The 20,171-nt window shown below is 38.0% G+C and overlaps 1 protein-coding gene across 1 annotated transcript in view; it reads left to right on the top strand.

Annotated features, from left to right (window-relative positions):
* The first annotated feature begins 2,431 nt into the window (after window positions 1-2,431).
* The window catches only part of LOC150087620 (Golgi-associated plant pathogenesis-related protein 1-like), a 34,917-nt gene continuing 17,177 nt past the window's right edge, over window positions 2,432-20,171 (top strand). Inside the window, exons 1-2 of the mRNA XM_090369830.1 lie at window positions 2,432-2,440; window positions 14,920-15,012. Of these exons, the coding sequence (XP_090225956.1) occupies window positions 2,432-2,440; window positions 14,920-15,012 (102 nt within the window). The remainder of the gene's footprint in view (window positions 2,441-14,919; window positions 15,013-20,171) is intronic.

Here is a 20,171-nt window from a genome sequence, read left to right as displayed (position 1 = left end):
TAAATTTTCGATCTCCATATTTAAACAGCTCCATGTTAATTCCACCTGGGCCCGGTGCTTTTCCATTTTTTTGGCATTTTTATTTACAGTTCTGTAATCTGAACGTTTAATCCTTTTTTCATGACAACTGTCTCTGTTTCAGTTTCTCTAAATTCCCCTCTTCCTTCATTCAATAGTTGTTCATAATAATTGACCCATTCCTCCAGATCTAGCATTTTCAGTCTAGCATTTTGCTTATGAGGTTTCCTTAAACTCTTTAATACTCTCCACGCCTCTGCAGATCTTGTACATCCCGGTTTGCTGTTCACATTGGCACATGCTCTATCCCAGGACTCGTTCTTTGCCTTTACTTCAGCTTTCACTTCCGTTTTTTTTTTTCCTTTATATATTTTTCTATGAACTTCACTTTTTGAGCTCAGCCATCTTTGGCTTCCTTTTCTCCTTTACTAATTCCTTAATTTCCATGTTCAGTCAATCATTTAGTTTCATCTTTTGAGATTTTCCTATTCCCTCTCCAGCAATTTTCTTCACTGTTTCCTTTAGGTATTCATATATATATTTTGCACTCTACCCGTAGGTTTCATCTAATTCCTGGTCTTATCTTCGTTGATACCAACCACTAGCGCTTTCATCTTTTAGTGAATCCACATTGAATCTTTCGGTGTCAAGTTGTTAATTCCTCTCAAAGTCTTTCTTCCTGTTCTCCTTCCTTTTTTGGCAAATCCATGGGAACGACAACATAGCCTTCACCAACAGTGATCAGAACCACAATTTTCTAACAAAGACCATAAATATAAATTACTGAAAGAGATTCAGCTGCCTTCATGTGAGTGGACGAAGCTGACCGCTTGGAAAATTCAAAAGTCAGCTGGATAGGTGCCTACGAGCTGAGGGAATCACACAGGCTGTTTATTTTTCTAATTTGTTTATTTTATTATTATTATTATTTTATTTTTTTGTCTGTGCATCAAAAGAAAGAAAGGAAGCCTGGGCTTTCCTTCCACTACAGAGCTAACACAGTAAATTGTTTACTATGGCACCCTCAGAGATTGAGAGGTGCCCGATTTTAAAGAGGTAAACCTAATGGTTGGGCAATTTTAGACCAGCACATTTCAATGATTAGTAAGCACAAACAACTGAACTTATTGACATCCCGAAACATTTATAATGACCACTTGTTCTTTCGTCTGTTTTTGCAGGATTTAAACTTCATGGATAATGCAAGGGGAGTCCACAAGAGCTATCGCTGGATTAATTGACGAATTTCAGGTGATTCATTTACATACAGAGACATTAGTTAATTATTGATGTCAAACTTGACTCTAACGAGTCAAGATTATTACTTTACTAATCACTACTTTCAACGGATTGCTTTAGTTTTCTTACAACTTTGGAAAAAACTTTGATTTTGTGTACCGCAAGGCAACTGCCATCGAAAAACTTCTTTAGAACTCTTTTATCTGGATGTTGCCACCTGCTATCTGAAGAAGGGCCAGTTAACTCTGAAACAGGCTGTCATAGTGTAGAAGTCTCATCTTTTTAAAAAAATGGCCAATTAACCTTTAGCAGAAACCATCTGTTTGAAAGCAATGTAATTCAGGTTCCAAAGGCAACTGTTTTCTGTTTTAAGAATTAAAACCATTGCATTATCTATATTTCTTAAATCCTACTGGCCGCAAAAATTGATGAAAGGAGAAGACAGTACTGCAAGCATTTCATAAAGTAAGAAATGTTACTGTTTTTTGCATGGATTCTTAAAGACAAATCGTTGATACGAGTGCTGGATTATCATTGTTCTCTTAATACTTCCGGATTTTAAAGCGAAGATTTTACAGTTCTATTAGAATAAACCGATACTTCCCCACAACTTGTGACATCCCTAAACCGGGACAGAAATCAACTGAAAAACACAAAATGGAAGGGAATGACTAAGTAGTAAATGCACGTCGACATGCAGAGACAAACTACACGTCAGAGGTTAACCAACAACCTATGAAGTGGATGCTCCCAATGAAGTCATGGTTCCCTCTATTTTTTTATTTTTCTTGCATGGGGTTCTGATTCACCGTAAGAGCAAATTCTGAAAGAATGGAATAAATAATATTTTTATAACAATGAAATGGAACGGGAACTTCCATTTTAATTCCAAACAAACAACTGCAACTGATGACTGTTGTAGTGAGATGGCTGTGGTACTCTTTGTACTGATAAATAACTGCTTAAAGCTCCAAACTTAGATAACAATGAAAGTTGTTTTCTGCCACCACATGAAGATAATAAACATCACGCGTGTTCAGTGAAACTGAATTCGACTCCACACGTTCCACGTGAGGAGTCGAATTTGCTTTTCACAGACTTCCAAAACAATATCGGGTATAAAAAGGGCCGGCTGAAGTTTAACATTACGAAGATTTCGAAACAAACCTTTACCATGGGTGAGGTAAGTCTATTCTATTGCAGAAATATTTCACGCGAACTTTCCGAAATTTAAAATGAAAATGGCTGCTTCGAGTAATTACATGCGAAGATTCGCTACAATTCCCCTATTTGGCCAATGGTTGTAAATAGTATTTTAAAGATACCGTTTAATTCTCTCCATTGCCCACAAAGAAATTTATTACGAACTAGTTAAGAAGCCGCGATAAATTCCTTAAGAATAGGTACAATATTTTCATAGATATACGAAAAACTGGAATTTCCATTCAACACAAGCAGAATGGAAATTGCTGTTATTTTAAAATTACAAAGAATAAATCAAGAAAATTGATTGCTTGTACACATAGTTGTGATACTGTGTCCAAGTATGGAGACCGGAACTTAAAAAAACAAAACCTTCGATCTTCAAATGATCGAAAGACGACCAAAAGAGAGTTGGATTAATTGACGAATTTCAGCGTTGTTCATTTACTTTAGTAGCATTATTAGTTAATTACTGATGTCAGTTTTAATATCAAGAAGTTATTGCATCTGCTGCATAGCTTTGCGCAAATGTTTTCAGATGGCCACTCCATAAGGATTCTGAAGTAAATTGAATATCTAGTTATTATTGAGAAATAGTTCGTTATATGCATAAAAGTCGGGTCGATTTTCCAATTGACCATTACTGGCACAGGTAAATCAAGAACATTGGCATGCACCTTGATGTAGCCAAGAAGCATGGCTACTTTCTGCTTTCATCATCTCAACAACTGGATGCGTGCTAGCGAGAATTTGTGCCTGAATTATTGCCATGCACTCGAGGGGATCTACCACTGGGAAGGCAGTTGTCCAACATCGTCACGATTGCATTTTATGTGTTCCAAGTTCATTTCTTTCACTCTCTGTGCGTGTAACATTAATAGCAGTTCAGTGTTTTCACTCCCTTTTAGATAATAGTTTTTATCTGATATACAAGTGTGGCAAAATTTCCCAGCTCAGAGTTAGGAAACTATGTTGAAATGGATAACTCCTTTGCAGTAAATGGATTTAAACGAAACCCTGTATTACACCAATGTAATCGGCAAAGTCCTTCGGCAATAGCTATTTTGTGATTAACCGACGAATTTGCATTTGTCAAAACCTACTTTTGACTTTCACACGTAATACCTATGGACAATTTTTCAGGGTGTTTTTTCCAAAGAAGAAAAACCATTTTTAAGGTAAACACTACTGATGGACATGGTTCAGTTCGATTTTCAGTTCGCGTAAAATTTTATATTTCACCCCACAGCGAGACAAGGCATTTTCCAAAAGAGCAAGGATTAACGGATTTAAAATCCTTTCTGTACTACATACAGTATAATGTACCAATGTAATATATCACTACATACTACAAATTTATAATATAACATATTTATTTATATTTATAATACTGCCGCCCGTCCCCTTTATTAGGACCATGGAGATCTAAGCTATTAAAAATATATAAATCGAGAGGTTACATGGTGTGATTCATGCAGGAAAACGTTACGAAGGGCCTCCGCCACGACTACTGCGCAAATCAGTTCACTGGTAATGAGGAGAGCGAGTCTCACGAACTTCCCAAGAACTATGAATGCGATGTGTGTTAATAGCTGCTACAGTAGGGAGAATGGCTGCACGTGTTCGAAAACTTTAACGAATGGAAACCAGCTCGGAAAAATCTGTGACTAGACGCAATTTCGACCGAAATTTTAGGCGACAGAAAGAAGTGCTCGACTTCTGGAGCCGATTATCAGGTACAATCATCGCCAAATGAAGGAACAATTAATGGCTACATTTACAGGAACGTCACAGAGCATCAGTAAACACACCGTACAAAGAACCTTTAGAAAGAATGCGCTAGGAGTAGGACCCCTCCATGGAAGCCACTGATCTCGAATACCAATCGAAATATACGGCTGGGTCTACCATTGAGTATCTGTGACTGAACTAAAAAGGTGCGTTCGTCAACCCATTCCTCTGCTCACGGCACTCCAGGAATCGAGAAGAATTTTGCTAAATTAATGGCTCAATATTCCTCGTATCACTTTTCAACAACATGTTGCCACATCATGCAATAACAGCGAGTTTATTATTTTTTTTTTGTTATTATTAAAACCCCAAACACGATAGGTGTTATAATCTATAGTACTTAGTACCGTGCTTGGGTTGGAGGTTGAGAAGACGAAAGAAGATATCTGTTGACATTGGACTTGAACTTCTGTAGATTGAAATTTTCAGGAAATACGTACGAAGGAAGGTTGTTCCAGAAAACGGCAGTTGAATGAATAAACGAGGAAGATGAAAAGTCCATTCTGTGAGTTTGAAGTTGGACAGTAAATGGATGTTGGCTTGTGTTTGAACAGTTTTGATAGAGAGAGAGAGAGAGAGAGAGAGAGAGAGAGAGAGAGAGAGAGAGAGAATTATAGAAGCCAATTCAGAAGAACAGTGCCCATGGAAGTATCTGTAGAAAAGGCATGCAGCAGAAACAGTACGTCTATGAGAAAGCGAGTGGAGAGACTGCGTTAGAGATGAATCATTAATTAACCTAACTGCCCTCTTCTGAATGGAATCAAGAAGCCTGAGAGAGGTTTTGGGGGCACCACCCCAGATGTGGGAACAATATTCCATGGCAGGGCGGATTTGCGATTTATACAGAGTGAACAGCTGTTTGGAAGAAAAGTAACGACGAGAGCGAAAGAGAAAACTAAGTTTTTTAGATGCAGAGAAAAAAATATTGGAATTGTGCTTGTGCCAAGAGAGAGAGATTACAAGTCAGGGTAATCCCCAAAAGGGATATATCATTTTGCCTAGAAATCGGAGTTTCACTAAAGATAAGCATAGGAGCAGAAGAATCCTTTTTGCGAGATATAAGACAAGACTGAGTTTTAGAAGGGTTGAAATCAACTAAGTTGTCTTTGCCCCACTGGAGAATTACCTGAAGATCATCAGTTAGGTGAACACACTATTATTTCGTGGTCCTAACGAAGTGACCAAGTAGAGTAGTAGTTAGTTGTGAGAATGTTGAGAGTTCTTCCGAATAGCAGTGTAATATCTCGTTCCCATTCTGCATAAAGTTATGTGACAAAACAATGACGTAAGCTGTGACACTAGAAAGCTGCGCATATAAACAAAATTTAGATAGTATTTTGACTACCACTACCAAAATAACCACATCCAGTTTTTTTTTTCTTCTTCTTTAAATCGATAGTTTAGTTGTACACTTGCTTACTTTGGCTAAAATTTAATATGGAAGGATAAGCGTAAAGAAAGAACAGAAGCAGAACACCTTAAAAGAAAGAATGAGAATTAAAAAAAAAAAAAAAAAAAAGATTGGATGTTCTTCAGAAAGCGAAATCCAAATTTTAACAATAAAACCTTCGTAGTGTGTGTATGGTGATTTGAACATGTGAACCGGATGAAACAACATAGGCTGCCAAATGTAGTACTCACAGGAAGAATTGGAGATAAGAAACCACCAGGAAGACCCAAAAGAGAATGGCTCCAATGCCTAAAGGAAAACACAGGCTTTCAGAGCTATCAACAAATGATGAAAGATCCAAGAGACCGACAACAATGGAGATCGATATCTAAATATAGGGATCCAACCCGTACCAAACGGAAGAGTAGAATGCTAATGATGAGTGTGTGACTTGTACGAGCTAATTTTACGTTACTGTTCGCCTCATTTCATGAATCGTTGCACGAGACAAAGCCTCCCACTACGGCTGTAGCTGATTGACTAGAAACACGCTGGTTGCATTTTCAGGCGGAACTCCTTCAATACAATATTAAAACGAGATTTAACAGAATCAGAAATCTTGTCGATCCGAAATCAACCGTTGGCACTTCGATTAACGATGGCTAAGGAAACAGTTTTCAGGCCGGAAATTCTTAATAAAATCTTGGAATGGTGAAAGTGCTCGCTGGAGCAGACACGTTGCGAACACTGATGGATGCTTCATGTTACCTGTAGCGAAAAGTCAAAATACAGCGCGATCAAAACTTATCCAGAAATAAGCATCGAAGAAAGTGCTGCTATGGTGGATAAACAGGAAGAAGGGTCGTGTCTATATCGTTAAAAGAGAATTTTTTAACATGTTGAAAGCTTTCTCGTAGCTTCCGTGAAATGTATGATATTCTTTCTTGTCACTGATTCACTAATCATGGCTGACAGCTCGCGCCAACCAAATTAACGTCATCATGCCAGTGAAGTTTTTTTTTTTTTTTTTTTTATGCAAGTACAAGTCGTGCTTTCATACTAATATATGAAAGCACGACCTCTTTAGGTAACCAAACTTTATTATACAGGGTGATTCGGGAGGAACAGTAAATATTTTGGGAGGTTATAGTATCGATTATTCTGACTAAAAATGTTCATATAAACATGTGTCCAATTCTCAATGGATAAGGAGATACAGCTGTTTGAAACTGGTGTGCACAGCTCCCTGAATCAGATGTGACCAAGAAGAAGTAGTTATAACCTGACGCTGTTTGGTGTTAGAAGTGTTGTTAAGAACCATATCGGCATATGCTCAATATGCCGGTATGTTGTTTGTGGTGGAAGTGCTGCTGCTGCTTGTAGAAAATACTGTTGACGGTTTCCTAACCGCAGAATACTGCGTGAGACTGGTACAGTTCCCATAATTCTTCTGAACGTGCAAATGAACAAAATGCGGATGAAACAGAACGCATTCTTCAGTCGGTAGAACGTAGTCCTACTATTAGCACACGAAGAATTTCTACGCGTATCGGTGTTCCACAGACAAGAGTATGGCGAATGACGGCTTTTGTATCCATTTCGCATACAGCGGTTGCAACACCTTCAACCAGGAGACGATTGCAATTTTGTCCGTGGATAAATGCTAATCGCCGATTAATTCCATTAACACTATTCAGCGATGAAGCTACTTTCACCCGTAACGGTATCAACAACACCCCTCACTCTCATCAGACGAAAATTTTCAACATCGCTTCTTTGTGGTGCGGTATTATTATTAATATCAATTTATTTCCAAAGGTATCATCGACATTGGTTGGTTGATTGGGCCTATTGTGTTACAAAGCCGTCTTACAGAGCCCATTTACCTAGAATTTCCGCAAAACAAACTTCCACTACTATTGGAGGATGTTCCCTTGGCTACAAGGATTGGTATGTACTTTCAGCATGACGGATCAGCATCGATGAAAAGTGCATTATGCAAAGAAAAGGTGAATACAAGAGACGAATTGCTCGCTCGCATTTTGGATACTGCTGCCCTCATAAAGGAACGCCAAGACGACCTCAGAAGAACAACACGCCATATTACCACAAGAGTTGCAAAGTGCACTGAGGTTGGCGGTGGGATTTTCGAACATTTATTACGAACTATAAAAAAAGTATCAATTATTTGTGTTTTGTATCATTCAAAAAGTCAATGAATACAAACAATAAGTCATTTATCGTTCTTTAATACCTCCCATAATGGCCAGTTTCAAACAGCTGTATCTCTGTATCATTTAGAATTGGACACATGTTTATATGAACATTTTTACTCAGAATAATCGATACTATAACCTCCCAAAATATTTACTATTCCTTCTGAATCACCCTGTATATGCTTGGATTACCTAAAATTTGGAGGGGGACTTAAGCTAGTCACGTAAAGTTTCAAATGCAGGGGCTGTTACTAATTGACAACCGCTGTCTGAATCAGTGGAAAACGAGTGACAGTCGATTTATCATGCAGAGATTGTAAACTTATCGAGTTCATCTAAATCATCTAAAAAAAGAAATACAACTTGGCCTTTATATAGTTTTATGAGCTTTACGTTATGTTAATCAATATTTCATATTTTTTATGACTTATCGTATAACTATTATCTATTAAAGTCTTTAAGAATAACACTGTACCTGTATCATTTTTATAGTTCTCGTGATTTTCCACATGACTACGATGTGTTAAATTTGTTTATATATTATACTGTTTTAATTATTCTTAACATATGCCAAAATAACATTATTTAAAATTCTAATGTAATTTAACTATCTATAAATGAAACAAATGCTAGATCCTGATTAAAACTTTCTTTAAATATTTTTCTTACTTTTTATTTCTACCAGACACCCTACCTTCTTGTCATTATGAATTAAAATTTCAAATTCGCTGTTAAAAAAAAAATTTCTTAAACTGTTGTTTAAGAAACCGTCTAGCGGACACGCTGTTGTAAAATGTGCACCGAGAACAGAAAAACGTTGAAATTAAATTTTGTTTTTGTCGTGGAAATTAAATTTTAGTGAAGGTGTATTTTCATATTTTGTAACCAACACTTTCAACTATTTCAGCTAAGAAACTGTCGTTATTGTGCTTCACTCCACCTAAAAGCATCCATTAGCTCACTAACAAAGAGATCTTTGCGGTGTTGTCTTATTATGCATTCCAGCTCATTCCAAAGATATTCAACTGGGTGTAAGTCGGATCTCTGTGCTGTTCTGAACATCCACAATCCTTCCTTACTTGACTTACTTACTTTAAAGGTGTAAGGGCCAGACTTCCAACTCTGTACACTGTACACACAGAATTGTCCACAACGTCGATATGAGACAGCATTCGTGGTTCCATGCGCTTCGACAAAACAAATGCACCTTATCTATAATCGAGAAAACATCACATTTTGGGAATCTGTTGGAACTGGTGCAAAGAAGAGCAACAAGATTAGCCAGGGTAGCAAAGGAAAACTTTTACCGAGAAAAAACTTCAGTTCTGTAAAATGCAGCGCCTGGAAACTAAACACCAGTAAGGGAACCTGATTGAAATAAATGCTGATGAGATTTTTACTCTTTCTTGAACAACACACATAAGGAGAAAATTTTAAATTGAAAGGACAGATGAAGGATTCATCTGCGAAAATTTGGTTTCGGCCAAAGAGTAATTGATTGCAATGCATCCATCTGGTAGTGGGCAGTTTGAATAAATAGTTAAAAAAACTCTTGGCCATGTCACCATGATGAATATTATCGTTTCTAGTATTTGTACTGTACTTAGCAGCAATAAAGAAATTTTATCAAATTTAAGAAAGGATTGGTCAAATTGTTAGAGGGAATGGACAGATGAGGTGGGCAGTTCTTTTTTTTTTACTTTCGGCTGAGACTATATAAGTTTGCTTTCTTACATCATTTGCCGCTACTAATACTAGCTTCTCAACTTTACAGTTGCGACAACACACGAGTACAGTAAACATCCTCCAAGTATCTTCAACACGCAAACACATCTATCCGACTGGAAGATAGTGTAGCGTACCTCGTCGCTCCCCAGGATCACTTTTCACTGATTTGCAGTCCAGATTTAGTATGCCTTGTGTCACGACAAGTGATGGCATACATTAGGTTTCTTATGAGAGGCTTGTGGACTGCAGATGTTCAGTGAAAAGTAATAGGCATGCACTCTCTAAGTGTCACGGAAAGACATAGCTGGTTTGTATGTGACCATTTGCATCTCCAGACTCAGATTCTTTAGGATCTGAAGGCTAGGTGAGGTAAGCAGTACTCTCAAAGTACATTTACTTCTCTCATGTCTAAATCCCAAGACACGACCCAGGGCCCCTCATTTATTCTGGGTTTAACGTTACCTCTGAACACCGATCTCCTCATCATCATCAGCCATTTTCAATCCACTGCAGGATGAAGGCCTCTCCAGCAACTTTCCAGTTCCTTCTGTTTTGAGCACTAGCCATCCATTTACTACTCAAAAACTCATGAATTTCATCTATCCATCTCCGCCTTTGTCTTCCAGGTTTTCTTCTAGCTCCTCTTGGGTACCATTCTGTTATTTTCTTAGTCCATCTGTCATCATGTCTTCGAGCTATGTGTCCTGCCCAAGACCATTTTAGTTCTTTAGTTTTGATAAGAATGTCCTTTACTTGAGTTTGCTGCCTAATCCATGTGTTTCTCTTCTTATCTAACAGTCTTATTCCCAATATAATTCGTTCCATTCTTCGCTGTGTAGTTCTTAGCTTCTCTTCCATTCTTTTTGGTGAGTGCCCAAGTTTCACTTCCATAAGTCATGGTGGGGAGTATACATTGATTCATTATTTTATGTTTCAGACAAACTGGGATATTGCTCTTCAGTATGTGACTATATTTCCTGAATGCTATCCATCCAAAATTTATTCTTCTCTTGACTTCCAGCCATTTATCATTATTACAGCTAATAACTTGTCCCAGATAAGTATATGACTCCACCTTTTCAATTACTGCTCCTTCAATCATTATTTCCCTTTCCGTGGCATACTTGTTCATCATTACTTTTGTTTTAGCCATATTCATCTTTAGTCCAAAATCCTTACTAACTGTGCATAACTGATTAAGATTTTCCTCTAATTCTTTGGGATCGTGGCTTATGACCACAATGTCATCTGCAAATCGTAAATGGTTTAGGTACTCTCCGTTCACATTGACTCCTTTCTGCGACCAGTCTAATCTTCTGAAAGCTTCCTCAAGGGCAGCAGTAAACAGCTTTGGAGATATTGTGTCTCCTTGTCGAACTCCTTTCTTGATTTTAAATTTGCTACTGTCTTTGTCTAGTCTAATAAAGGATGTAGCACTCTCATATATTTTCTTCAAAATCATAATATATGGAGTATCTATGCCTTGTCTTTCCAGTGCCCGGAACATTGCCTTATGCTGTATGGAGTCAAACGCCTTTTCATAATCCACAAACGCCAGGCATAATGGTGTTTTATATTCATTTGCTTTCTCCATTAGCTGTGATATTACGTGAAGGTGATCCATAGTTGAGAATCCTGTCCTAAAGCCAGCTTGCTCTTTCGGTTGATTCTCATCAAGTATTCTTTCTAATCTGTTAGTAATGACCCTTGTGAACAACTTGTAGATATGGGATAACAAGCTAATTGGTCTATAATTTCCAATTTCTGATTTATCTCCTTTCTTATGCAGCAAAACTATGATTGCATTATTCCACTGCTTAGGCATCACACCTTTTCTAATGCACTTTGTGAAGAGCCTTGCCAGTTTTTGTGTTATGTCTCTTCCTCCCAATTTTAACAACTCTACAGTAACTTCATCTTCCCCTGGGGCTTTCCGATTCTTCATTTTCTTCAATGCATGTTCTACCTCATCAGGAAGAATATCGGGTATGTCGTATGTGTTGCTACTTTGCAATCCATGTTCCCCACTGCTGGTATCATTCCCTCGCTCCTTGTATAATTCTCTATAGTAGTCTTCTGCTATTTGAATTATGCCTTCTCTGCTGTTTATAAGTACACCATCACTATTCTTCAGTTTCAGTATCATTTGTCTTTCTGTATTACTGCTCATGGCTGCTGATTTAAATCCTTTGTTTTCCCTTAATGCTTGTTCTACTTTTCTTGTGTTAAATCTTCTTATGTCCTCTCTGAGTCTCTTTCTAATGGCTTTGCATAACTCAGTATACTCAATTTTCTCCCTGTCAGTGTTTTTCTTGCTCTTCATTTGTCGTCTTTGGTTCATCATGACAAGTGTTTCTTGACTAATTTTTTCTTCTTTGGATTTCTGTTTCCCTATAGGTTTCTTGGGCTTTATCACTTTCAGAAAGTTGTAATATTCCTCGTCGATATCTTGGTCCTGAGCAGTCTGCAGAAGCTCAAACTTGTTCTTAAGTTCCAGTACATACTGCTTTTTCTCCTCCTCTGTTATTTCAAAGACCTTTGTATTATTTACTCGAGTCAGTTTTTTCCTTTCCTTTCCTACATCTATATCAAGTGTACATCTTACCATTCTGTGATCACTTCCAACATTTACCTTATTCAGGACGGTAACATCATTCACAATATATCTTCTGTTAGTGAGGATGAAGTCGATTTCATTAGTTGTTAATCCATTTGGACTCTTCCATGTCCACTTTCTGTTCACCCTTTTCTTGAAAAAAGTGTTCATTACTGACAGTCCTTGAGATTCTGCAAATTCCACAAGTCATTCACCTCTTTTATTTCTTTCACCAATTCCAAAATTTCCTACAGTTCCTCTTTCTGCGCTGTTTTGCCTTTTTCCAACCTTAGCATTGAAGTTCCCCATAATAATAGTGTAGTGGGTTTTCTGCTCATCTAGAAGCCTCTCAATTTCGGTGTACATTTCTTCAACCTCTTCATCATCATGGCTCGATGTTGGTGCATAAATCATTATAATCTTTAGCTTGTACCTTTTAGAAATCTTGAGTATTAGCCTTGACAGCCTTGGTGATGTACTTTTGAATTCCAAAATGTTGTTTTTAAAATCTTTATGGACCAGAAACCCAACTCCACCTTCACTCCTTTCACTGTTTCCATTGGTGTACAGCAGATTTCCACTTGATAAACTTATAAGTGATTCATTTCTTCTTCTTGTTTCAGCCAAACCGATGATATTCCAATTCACATTTTCTAATTCCTTTTCCAGCTCTAATATCCTGTCTTCACCGATGAGTGATCGTACGTTATAACAGGCCAAGTTCAATTTCCGTGCATGGCAGCCTGTTCGTACCCAGAGATTCTTAGCACCCTCTGCTTCCACTCTGATCCTCTCGCTGCCGTAAGAGGGAGAGTGAAAGCTGCTGGGGACTGAGGGCCATTTGTATTGTTGTGCTCTCATTGCTGGAGGGTTTGGTCTTTTCCTCTTCACGCTGACCAGGCGTCTTGAAGAGAACCACTCTACACGTTCGTTGCCACCTAAGTGACGTAACAGGGCTTACCATCGAGAAGGTGTGCATGAGTGGATTTTAGGGAGGCAGGCCAACCGGACTTCTCCTAAATCTTCTGTAATAGAGAGATATTGGATCCATCAGTGTTTTAGGCTGAGTGTCTGATAACACACAGGATACCTGTTCCCCTCTAAGCCCCGATCTCCTCAGTGTATTGCTAATCTTAAAATGTTTAAATCCTGCTAATCGCTGATCTCCTTTATAGACCAAAATATTTGCACATTATTTTAATAACTTACCGGTTCTCGAAATCAATGATTTCTCATGGCTTTTGATAGAACAGTGAGGAAGAAGAACATTATTGTACATAAAAGTGAATTCATCTAGAACCTCTAAAAAACTTCATTTTTTCAATGGTCTCGTAAATATCCATTTGAGCAGTTGAGCATCCTTCCTCGAAAATTTGGAAAACAGTGGACTGTTCTTCATGATTCCTTAACTATCAGACCACCGACGCAATAGTGGCTCCTTTCCATGGTGGCACTGAGATGCGACCACCTCGAAGATATTAGGGATCTGTATTTTTTTCATTGCCTTGTTAAATCGAATGTGGACTCATCTTTAAAGACAAGCCGATAGGTTCTATTTTAGATAAGGTGCCTAGCTGCATCACGTCATATAAGCTATGCCAGAGTTTCTCAATTGGTGTTACGCGAACATTTCCCAACTGTTTTGTTAAATATTCTAACAAATATGATCGGTTTTCTATATATAGATATTTTGGTGCCGTTTAAAATAAAAGTAAAATATACTAGACATATCTATCCAAAAACAAATTCTCACGAAGTAGTTAATGTGAATTATTTGTCTCTAGTCTAGAAAAGAAAGGGTTTTTGAGGCATCGAAGTGAATGAACAAAGTAAAGTTTATATGGATTTGGTTTTTTTTTTCTGCCAATTTTGGTCCCATTCCAAAGTGGTCCGGCACTCCGAAAAGCTGCAACACACTGGGCTATACTAGAAGTGTGGATGATTAGCTTTAAACTTCTCTTCCTATGGATTCTGTGAGAAAGAGGGACCTAAATGTTATCTCTGTCTCCTGGTGCTTTCTGCACTGTAGTACATTAATTATAATTACCGTCCTCGCCACATCGGATGTAAAAGGCCCGAGCTCGAATGTTATCAATAACTGGAGGAACTTTTATGGGCTTTTATCATATCAGGAGAGGACACCGTGCTCTCCTCGTCTGAGTCGGTCTCAGGCGAGGACAGCAAGGTCCCCCACCCCGGAAGAACCGAAAACTCTGAATTTTTCTAGCTAAATGGACAAATTGACCAGGGAAAATGCATTTACAGACATAATACACACACTTGTAATTCTCGGTAAGCCATAATAATATGACTTTTTTGGTCTGCTGATGTTGCCATGTTCTTTAAAATGCTATTTTTAACACGTTTAAAGCTATGATCATCTCTCAAACGTTTCTGCCATCATCTTGCCAAAAGGCTTCCAGCCTCCAAATCTTGTTTACTGCATTATATTTGAAACGAGAGATGTGATGTTGTAGTGCACATTTTTATAGCATATCTGGTTGCGCGTTTCGGAGTTACAATTATATTATGGTATTACAGAGAGATTTATCATGAAAAATTACACAATGACATAAATTTTATCGTAATTTGATATTTCTATACCAGTGTGGTTAAAAATGATAATTCACATCAACCATTCCGGTGAATCTAACGAATAGTATAAAGAGTACTTGTGAATATGTTATGGTATTTTTGTGTACATGCTACTGTATTTTAATTGTGGTTTCTCTTAACAGATTAACAAAAATAAATTTATCGACGAATGTCTTAAAAGACACAATACTCTACGGGCAAAACATGGTTGCAGTCCTTTGACTCGCTCTCAAGAGGTATGTTTTTTATATACTTTCCGTCTTGTATTTATTTTAAAGAATTTGGGTTAAGTTCATTTCAACACCTGAAAGTGCAGTGCCAATGTACAACTTGCTAATAATCCATGTAAACGTACTGGTACATACCGGAAGTTTGTCGCTATCACATGTGGCACCAGATGTACTCTCATATTTTTATTTTCATATTTATATTCCAGGGGTAACAGTGCAGTGCTAGAGTTTAGTATTGCTAGAATATAAGATATTGCTTAGTGCCCTGCCTATACCTCCACGGAAGGCGGCACCTCACATTGTCTCCAAGGAAGACAACGTCTTCGGTGGAGACAATTTGAAAAGACATTGTAATTTGAAAAGACTTTAAATTTGAACTTTTCAACGTAATTTGAAAACAATGTGAAAAGACGTTGTCTTTTCACAATGACTAGCTTTGCTGTGGTATGAAAAGACGTTGTCTTTTCATACCATAGCAAAGCTAGTCAAGAAAGTTGAGCAGAGATGAGTATTATTGGTTCTGGTATTTGTACTGTACTTAGCAGCAATAAAGACGTCGCGTACTTTATAGATAGAATGCATGGACGTTTCATAACCTTAGATCATCATCATCTGTCATCGTTCCGCTGTTCCAGGGGTCGACGTATGAGGCTTCACCACCATGTCCTGTCCATGTACTTCTCTCCGTCATTGAATTCACTCCAGTTTCCTCCCCTGTTAATGACGTTGTCTTTATCGTGTCCTGCCACCTCATTCTTGGTGTCCCCTTGGTCTTTTGTCCTTTAATTGTAAATCAAACATTCTTCTTGGCAAACGCCTCTCGTTCATCCTCTTGAAATGTCCAAACCATTTCAAATGGGACCTTTTCAATCCTATTCTGGAGTTTTTCAACCTGAATTCTCTCCCTAATCACATCATTCCTGATTTTGTCACGTCTTGTCTTTCTGGCTATGTTCTTCACAAATCTCATTCCTGTCCCCTGCATTCTGCTTTCATCCTTTTTCCCTCTTACTCCAAGTTTCAGATGCATACATCACAAATGGTACGTAATAGGTCTGATACATAGCCTCCTTACACTTCAGTGGTATGTTCCTGTCCCAGATCAGATATCTTGTCTGCCTATAGAAATTCCCGCCCGCTTGCATCCGTCTACTTATTTCTTCCTCTATCACTCCAATCTTTGTAATGGTGCTGCCTTGATACTTGAAGTTGTTATCCATTTTTAGCTATTTCCCCACCATTGTAATGTATCCCTCAGGCTCGCCACTCCTCTTTAGAATCATTACTTCACTCTTCTCCTAACTGAAAATCAGTCCAAATTCATTGGCCATACCAGCCTACATATCAACTTGATATTGCACTTCTTCCCATATGCAGAGATCATCTGCGAAGAGCATTACTTTCATCTGGTCTTGTCCAAATTGTTCTGTCACTCTACATTGCACATTATTTATGACAGCTATGAACAGTAGCGTGACAAGACGCCTCCTTGCCTCAAACCTGATGTTATTTCGAAGTTCTCCGTCAACCCCATCACTGTCCACTTTCTCTCTGTTCACGGCATCAAACGCTTTCTTTATGTCCAAAAATGTCATCCATAATTCTTTATTGTGTATTGTGCTAAAACCTTAGTTGCTTTGGCTAAAACTTTAGTGGCGTTTGCAAAAAAAAAAAAAAAAAATAAATAAATAAATAAAATAAAGTTCAGCAGTTGCAAATGAAGTTGTAAACTAACCTCTTGGCATGCACAAAGTATAAACTGAAATTTTATATTTATACAGGGTGTTTCAAAAATACACATAACTTCAGGAATGAATTCCTCATATATAGACAATAAAAATATTTTATATCAACATAGTTGCGGAAATGCTTGGTTTCCGAGTTTTGAAGGTCTGTCTATGACACTTTACTGTTCACATCACCTTATAGTAATTGTTCAAAATGCCCACCTTCTGCTTGAGTACCACATCGACGTCTCATGGACTCGCGAAGACGATGCCAGTTCCTGGCATGATTCATATTGTCTCACAACCTGCCACAATTAGATTGCGGAGAGTTTCCACATCAACTACCGGAATCGAATACACCAATGGCTTTAAATGGCCCCACAAGAAAAAGTCTAGTGGGTTTAAATCGGTGAGCGTGGAGGCCAGACAGTTAGCATTAGCATTAGCATTAGCATTAGTAGAGGCATTTGATGCAAGAAAGCAAGCTTATGCAGCATCAGCCAAAAAAAAAAAAAAAAAACCACTTCCACTTCACCCCTCTGTTCGTTCAAAATACCTGTCCAGCTGAGCCTTAAACTTATTTAGGCTATCAACCTCCACCACAAGGGATGGAAGACCAGCCAGTTGGTCCACCCCTCTACTTCAGGAGTCGTAGATCTTGGTCGTCCTCTGTCGGCAGCATGAGGTGTAAAGGTCCCATGTTCACAAAGACGGCGATGGGCACCTTCAAACATTTTCCTGTCTGGACATCTTCGTTTCGGGAACCTTTCGTGGTACCAAAGACGAGCTTCCAGAGCATCGCCAAACCGTACATAAAGTGCATATCCGCTTGCTCCTGATTTGAGTACATGGTCGGAATGGAAAACCACCAGATTCTGTTAATACCTTGTGATGAAGGAAATCACCTGCGGGAAATAAGACATTCCGGTTAATAACTCGGGAACCAAGCATTTCCGGAACTATGTTGATATAAAATATTTTTTTGTCTACATATGAGGAACTGATTCCTGAAGTTATGCCGTGTATTTTTGAGACACCCTGTATATCTCAAAGTCCTATGAAGAAAAGGGCATCATTTTCAGAGTCAATTCAAAATGACAACAATCATAGCGCTAATAGGACCAAAATACCCTGAGGTGAATGCTAGGTACTAAATGCAGATTGATAAACGTTTTGACCTTATCACATTGCAACGCCAAACGATCACAAGTATTTATTTGGGCGGGCGTACTTATGGAAGAGCTTCTAGCCTAGTGCGCAGCACAGTTGGTAGAATCGCCGTCCTCCTTTACACCCAGTGGTAGATTAAGGCACAGCCTAGTAGGGCCCTTGCCTGGGGTGCCATTCTTTAATGGGTGATAAAAACAGAAGAACAATGAAGCAAGAAATATATATATCCGTAGTAAAAGGGTGCGGAAATACATACCTTGACCCGGCTCTACCCACACCGTGTGGAAAAGACCCGAGTTCGAATCTTGTTCATGACATGAAGAATTTTATTGGACTTTTTCGCAACGTGACTGAGTTAGTCGGACTCAGGCTAAACCCATGCTACACTCGCCTGAGTGTAGCATGGGTTTTTCTCCCGGAAACTCGGATTTTTCATCCAACAAACAGAAAATCGACCACAGAACACAAGCAATTTACTGACAGTATATAAAGAGCATTATGGCCTTAGTCGCTGATGCTCCTAAAACCCTACAATAACAACAAGAGCTTCTAGGTTTTATTCCAACGCTAAAGGAATTGGATCAAACACGAAAAAAATTAACAATAAACGAGTAATTTTTCTATAATTCTAGGCTCTCATTCTAGGCTAACTGTCCCACGAAAAATATTAGGTGACATCCCGATTATTTGTTGTTTATTATTAATTTCTTTCTTGTGAACCAGACAGTTTATTCACAGAATACATTCACCTCAAGACCAGTTTAGTATAACACTTTAAAACTGAAAGTTGTCTTCGTGCCTATAATAAACAATCGAGCCAAAACTCGTGAAACATTCGGTTTTGCAGCTTCATATCTTATTATTTTTAAAATTTTATTTTTTCGTATATTATAGTAGTTATTTAAATTCAATAATACTGTGACAGCGCCATCTCTTTTTCAGCGGCGTCAACAGTTTGCTTTATAGTTTTCTGACATCTGTTAGTTAAGTCACAGGTTAGTAAGGTACTCTGTGGCTACCCTAAAGTTGCAGTTTTACTTTCATCCTCAACAATTTAAATAACACTTTCCTCTTGGTTATCACAAAATCATTTAGTTTAGTGGCACCACACAGTTACATGTACCACCAAACATTCCTAAACACTTAATGCATGAATGTAGATGCAAGATATATATTCAGTTGTGTCGCAACCAAAACAAGGTCATCAATAGCTAACTATGCCTTCACACGTCTAGCGGACCAATGTGGTTTGTTCCTTTCCTTCTACATTAAACATGAACAAAACTCCTTTGCTACTCTTCTTTGCATTCCTAGCCAAATACTTCTATGTATAGTAGTTGTCAGTCTCATGCAACAGACTTGAGGAGGATCTCTCTCTCTCTTTTTCATTCCTTTGAGGGCATTAACCCTTTTCCTCTTGCCCTCATAATAAGTCCATCAGAATGCTGAACTGGTGCTTAATCTCCTCACACTCTGTAATGAAAGCACACAGGGACATCCCCTTTGGGCATATCATGTCCCGATAACTTGTTTCTTTAGAAAACAGTACATTATACAGCTACTATATAATTTTTAAATTAAAAATAGCCACAGTAGTGTTTTGACAATAGTTATTTTAATATTTTCCACTGGGTTTCCTGGACTTGTATACAGATATTTTTCCTAGGGACTACAAATTTGTAATTGTGGCCCTGGATATTAAGATATGCTACAGCTGCAGTTTGGCATCATATATTGTATTGCAGATTGTGTAGTGATTAGCATTTCTTATGTAATTAAGGGAAAATTTTAATGAATAAAATAAGTGATTTCTTCTCATAGCAGATAAGTTAGCCTGTAGACTTATTTAATGGCTAACGTTTGTAAGGTATATTTGAAGATCCTATGTAAAAAATGTGGTTAATCAAACTACACATGATTACCACACAGGTGAGAAAAATTTTGAAATGTTTTTCCTAGGCAACACAGAATTTTATTTTTGACTGGAACTGCTATCAGTGTGGCAGCGAAGAACACAAAGAATCATAGAAAGTAATAAGAATATGAGATGAATGCTGGTTGAGGAAACCAATAGTTTCAGTTCCTTTAGACCAGTGGTTCCGAACCGTTGTGTCTCGGCACATGCTGTGACCCTTTTCAATTAGGAAAAATTCCATTGAGTTCGATGGCAATCACTATTCCGGTGTGTTGTTAACTTAAAGTGTGCCTTGAGTGTTAAAAGAATGGGAACCACTGCTTTAGACAAACTAAAGGCATCCTAAAATTTGG

This window comes from Mastigoproctus giganteus, chromosome 3 (genome assembly GCF_048544385.1).
Source record: "Mastigoproctus giganteus isolate SK-2022 chromosome 3, ASM4854438v1, whole genome shotgun sequence".
Lineage (NCBI taxonomy): Eukaryota > Metazoa > Arthropoda > Arachnida > Uropygi > Thelyphonidae > Mastigoproctus > Mastigoproctus giganteus.
The sequence above is the reverse complement of the archived record's forward strand: the minus strand, read 5'-3'. Positions and strand labels throughout refer to the sequence as shown.